This window comes from Dermacentor silvarum, chromosome 2 (assembly GCF_013339745.2).
Source record: "Dermacentor silvarum isolate Dsil-2018 chromosome 2, BIME_Dsil_1.4, whole genome shotgun sequence".
Taxonomy (NCBI): Eukaryota; Metazoa; Arthropoda; class Arachnida; order Ixodida; family Ixodidae; genus Dermacentor; species Dermacentor silvarum.
The window spans coordinates 62,436,869-62,442,691 of NC_051155.1; the positions used below are offsets into that span (position 1 = coordinate 62,436,869).

Sequence of the window (5,823 nt, forward strand, 5' to 3'; positions counted from 1 at the left end):
ACCACCTGGGGTCTTTAACGTGCACCTAAATCTAAGTAAACGGGCCTCGAGCATTTTCGCCTTCATCTAAAATGCGGCTGCCGCATTTGTTGCTTCAGAATGCGGCCGCCACATTCTCGCCCAAAACCTCAGAGAGTGTCAAAGCCTTCACAAACACTGTGACAGTTGTTTTTTTTTTTTTCATATGCAGAAATGATTCGCTGTAAATTACCAACCTAAACGGAAGCGCCCAGGAATGGAATTGTGATACTAGCACTGGTTCCTTGAATTATGTCAGTGCGAAGCGACGAGAACAAAGGGTGGGTAAGTGGGGCGGGGGGGGGGGGGTCTGCGGAAAATATTTCGGGGGGGGGGGGTGGTTTCAACCCTCCCAACCCCCCCCCCCCTGGCTACGCCCCTGCAAGAGACAACGGTAAAAGCGCTGAATGGGTGTGTGTGTAGGGGGGGGGGGGGGGCAGGCTTTAGCCAGGCGCGCGGCCAGTGACGTGGTCTGGCGGCGACCCAACTGCGGAGAGCGCATGCGCCAAGCCGGCAGCGGAGCTCGGCGCGGCGAGTAACGTGATGCGTTGCCAAGGGTATGGCGCAGCTGCGGCCAAATGAAGGTGAAATCGCTGGCGACGGCGAAACTGCCCGACGTCCTTAGTAAAGCTTTCGCTTTAATAAATCGGCTATGTCCGGCGTAACCTTAAGTTTACCCCTCCTCACGTAAAATTGCTAACGTACCAAATGTTTATTCGTCCCAAGCTGGAATACGCATGCGCAGTTTGGGACCCGTACCAGATTAACCTACAGGAATCTCTTGAGTACATCCAAACCGTGCTATTAGATTTGTCTTCTCAGATTATTTATACTATTCTAGCGTCACTGATCTAAAACATACGGCTAATCTTCCCCGTCCTGTGTCACGCAGAAAAATAGCGCGCCTGTCCCTCTACCACAAGTTTTATCACTCGTCTCTTGCTCACTCGATTATCATACCTGCTCATCGCCTTTCGCTCCGCAAGGCACTCTAAAGCTGTATACCCACCACCTGCGCGCACTACTGCGCACCTCAACTCATTTTTCATTCGAACAGCGAATGACTGGAATCATCTGCCCACCGACGCTACGCACCACTCCGACCCGTACCTCTTCAAGTCATTCATCGAAGAACGCGTACAAATGTAACCCACCCCTCATGTAATACTCCACACCAGGGGCATTTGAGGTATCAATAAATAAATAAATAAATAGAACAAAATTGATGTATTACACGCCGATATACCAAATATACCGCCGATTTAATTCTGAATAAAACTTCCGCAGAACTTTCGTAAGCATTGTAACAATTTCCTGTGAGCTATAAACGTATATGTCAAAACTTAAGATGCTCTAACAGGTGGTGCTTACACAACTGCGATATCTGTTGTTGGTGCAGAGAGACGGATTTGTAAACTTGTTGCTTCAATATTTTTTAAACTTACCCATTTATGGCATTTTTTTTCTAAAATCTTTGAGGGCCTAAATCAGAATATGTTTTGGCTGAAGTTGCTAGAAATTAACTTTCTCTCAAACGCAACAAATTTAATTCAAATCAGTCCAGCTGTTGCCTCAGAAAAAGATTTTTTTTCGCGTTTTACACCTATTGGAATAGAGGAATCAGAGTTGGCCCCTAGGTTTCTTTTTATACTAGCCTACAAGATTCTCTTAGGGTAAGATTATGTAAGGCCCACTGTAGTGCAGGAACAGCTTCTCAGATAAGGTCGAGTTTTCTTTGGGAGAACTTAAGGGATCCTGTAGAAAATCTACCGGTACCGGTGGCGGCTGTCATACCGATCTCCTGCGTTGTCTGTGACGCATTGAGCCGTGAGCGAGGCAACCTGGCGAGCCACGTGAGCCCGTGCAAATACGTCACGAGCACATCAAGTTGTAGTATTAGTCGCGGAAACCAGGAGTGCGCTCCAATGCAGCGATGGCTGCCCCGTCCCTGCGTGTTGACCGTTATGCCTGTGGTCCATATGCGCCGGATTCTTACAGACAGAGCCATAACGAAGGAAGTTACTTTGAGCGCCTTGGCGATCGAGGACGTGTACAGGGAGGCGCTTGATACCATGCTACTCGTGTCGCTATTGATTACTGTAACTACTGCGCGCTTCCAATTATATCTCGAAGCGTCTGCGTAGAGTACGTTGTCATTGCCTCTGACTAGTTTTCGGGGCCATTTTATTCGTTCCTCTTTCCTTTTTTTATGCCTTTCTTTGGCCATATTCTTCGGGATAGGGGCTACCAGTGTTTCGCCCTCGCCTTGGCAATTAAAGATGGGGAGCGAAAAGTAGGGAAGGCCTACATCACCATCATCTCGGATTCCCAGGAGGCGTGCCGACTCTTTACGAACGGCCGCCTCCGATTAAAAAATACGCAACCTATTAGGAAGGGATCTAAAAAACACTTATAGGCTGGTCTGGTGCCCGGGACATGCTGGCCTAGAGGGTAACGAGAGGGCGGACGCTCTAGCTCGAGAGCTCACGAACCGAGCGGAGCACCAGCCGCCCTCCCAATTACAACCACCCCACACGACACTGGATGGCCTTCGCGGGGAGGAAGACAGTGATCCTGCTCGGTTGGATCCGCGCGAGATTCTTGCTCATCAGCGAGGCGCACGGCAAAAGTATGGCGTCCCCCACAAATATCTTGAAGTGGAAGACGCAATGGACCTCCGTAGAATTCAAACGGGGGTCAATCCAAATTTATGGCGACTGCACAAAATTTTTTCAACCTTGTACGGGCACGATTGTCCGTGGTGTCGCGAATCGCCACCGACCCTCTACCACGTCTCATGGGGATGTAGTAAAAGGCCAGATAAACTAAATTCTTTACAGGATAGGTATAGACTAGAAAGCTCTCCGGAGCAATGGGAGGCACTCCTCGCTAGCTCAGACCCGGAAGTGCAACTAGCGCTTCTGGGCCACGTCCGGCTGGCGGCAGAAGCCAGTGGAGCCCTGGACTTGGGCCCCACCCATCTAGCTCCTAAACCCCTTCCCTTTTACCTCAATAAATGTTAGTCTTCTACTTTGAGCGAACTTCCCACCACTGACGCATTTTGCAAGCTTTACAAGCAGCCGGAGCACTCCGCTCTTATCCTCTGAGACTGTACAGCAGCATAGTCTCAAACGTCGTCGGCAATCCTTCCACCGTTGTCCGTCAGGACAGTCCTGCGCTGACCCACTGCGTGCACCTGGCGGTCGTGCCAGATCGAAAAATACGAATATGTTATTCCATCTTTCACTATTGTCTACTGAATCGTCTTAGAATTTATTCGCTTTAGTATATTTACCAAAATTAGCCATTTGCTAAATTTATTCACTTAGCACATATATAAAATCTGCCCGACTCTTGGCCGATCCCCGTGAGTGGGTATGCGCCAAAGATGATAAGGTCATCATCATCACGATCCTACCTGGTACAGTTTTGCTACTTCTATATAGTTTCCGTGCTACCTCTTCCCTTTCATTAGGGTAACATTGTGTGAGCGACGGCATAGTAAGTAAAGAAGTACACGGTAATCAAGCAGCCCAGACCGGACGACAATTACCCCCCCCCCCCCTTTCATATTTACACGCGCCATTGCTGCGAGCCAACTGAAGAAGAAGCGGAGATCCCAAATGGGTGCTTTTCTATGTTGATGCGCGATGAGAGGGATTTTCTACGTAACGCTACAAGAAACTCGGCTCGCCGCAGCACATTAGGACCTGTAAGATGGCCTTTCTCGTATCGCCACACCTGCAGGAGAAGGATTTGCTGACCAGCGAGTCTTTTGACTGTTACGACGCGTTCGGTCACGGCACCTTTCAGAAGCGGCTAATGCTGCTCTGCGCTCTCGGCGCTTTTCTGGCGAACAGCCACGCCTTGGCGTTTCCGCTGATATCGAGAGGCGTGGAGTTCAAATGCAAGCAGCCGTTGCCGTACTTGAACATTTCGGCAGCCGCCTCCGAAGACGGAGCGCAGTTGGGCCGATGCCTCGCCTATGAGAACCCGGCGGAACCAAACAACTCGCGGACGGTGCCCTGCCGCGAGTGGGATTACGACGACGTACGGGCGGAGACGACCGTCGTGAGTGCGTGGAACCTGGTCTGCCAGAGAAAGCTGCTGATCGCCGGCATGTCTGCTATTCAAAACGCGGGCGCGGCAATATTCGTCCTGGTGGCTGGATACGTGGCGGACAGCGTCGGCCGAGTGCCCGTTCTTGTAGCGGCGACGGTGGTGCTCATGGTCTCCACAGCTTCGAGCTGCCTTTCCGGCGACTACGTGACGCATGCGGCTCTCAAGTTCTTCAGCGCCGGAAGCTCCACCTTGACCATGGCCTTCTCGGCCATCTCCCTCTTCGAGGTCACCACGCACGACAACCGACCGCTGCACATAGCCGTCAGCGGCACGCTGGGTTTATTGGCTTCCGACGTCTTGTATTTCTTCCTGCTGCAGTTGGACTTCAGGTGGGAACTCAAGCTGGCCGCCTTCCTCCTGCCGGCCATGATGCTGCTGCCAGCCTACCTCACCATCTACGAGTCCCCGCGTTGGCTAGTCGCTAAGGGGCAGTACGCGAGAGTGGAAAGCGTCGTATTTGCCGCAGCCAACACCAATCGCTATCCCCTGCCGAGCGCCGCCCGCTTGCTGGACAAACTTAAGGCGGACATGTGCCACACCGCGGAACGCCGGTCGACCATCGTCGCAGCGCTGCTCAGCGGCTTTTCCATCCGGCGGCGCGCCCTCATCATGTGCGGCGCCTCCTTTTCCAACACGTTCGCGCTGTACGTCGTTGTCTTCACCAAGCAACAGCGGAGCACGCCGTGGGTGCCGTACATCGCGTTCTTCTTCAACTTAGCGGGATACGCGGCTATGCACCTGCTCATCAGGAAGGTCACCATGCTCACCGTGATCACCACGCTGTTCGCGGCGCTCTGTGTGGTCCAGTGCCTGCTGATCCTGAGCGTCGTCGCCGCCACGGAATCGAGCGTCGTCATCGAGGCACTGGCTGAGGTGCAGATAGCCCTGTACTACTCCGGCGGCATCGTCTCCTTCGTCTACGTCCTGGAGCTTTTCCCGACGGCCATGCGTGCCACCGCCATCGGCTGGGCGTTCGCCTGCGGCCGCCTCGGAGCGGGCTGCGCCCTTCTCTCCCTGCTGCTGAAAAACGCGGGCCGAGAACAATGGGCCCTTCTCGCGGCGGAGCTCTTCCTGTTCGTATCGCTCATGACGCTCCGCAGTCTGCCGCCCGCCACCTCGATTGAGTGCACCAAGATGGAATCGAGGCGCACGTCGCTAGTGGCCAAGCAGAATATAGAGCGCATGAAGAACACGCTCGCGACGCGATCCGAAGGCAGCAAAAAGAGCAAGAGCAGCTCCGAAAGCGGCAAGTCAGTGTCCACCCTGCGCGGCAGTCGCCGCGCCAAGGCCAAGCAATAGATTACCCGCACGCTTGCATTATCAAGCGCACTGCGCCGCAAGGGCGGTGCAAAGTTACGGTTTTGTTATCAGCGCTGCCGAAACTACGAATTGTGTATCAGCTTCACGCCCGCCTATGAGCTATCTCCATTTCATTATGAAGTGAACTCGAACGGCACGACGGTGTACATGTTCTTATGAGCCAGTTTAACCAGTATCGCAGCTTTCGGGTTTTCTGAACGGACTATTAAGTGCGGGACCACTTTAGTGCGTTTCGGCCCTTTCCCGCTTGTTTGCGACTTTTCTATTGCGCGATAGCGATCGGCCAAGCGAAAAATACCAATAGTACTTCTTGCTTTTTATTTAGTGTTTTCACTACATGATACTTGTGCATTTACCTATGCC

The 5,823-nt window shown here is 52.6% G+C and overlaps 1 protein-coding gene across 1 annotated transcript; it reads left to right on the forward strand.

Moving 5' to 3' along the window:
• The first annotated feature begins 3,735 nt into the window (after positions 1–3,735).
• Positions 3,736–5,439, forward strand: LOC119440082 (beta-alanine transporter). The gene has a single exon (XM_037705025.1). The coding sequence runs from the start codon at positions 3,736–3,738 to the stop codon at positions 5,437–5,439; it is 1,704 nt and encodes a 567-aa protein (XP_037560953.1).
• Positions 5,440–5,823: the final 384 nt, after the last annotated feature.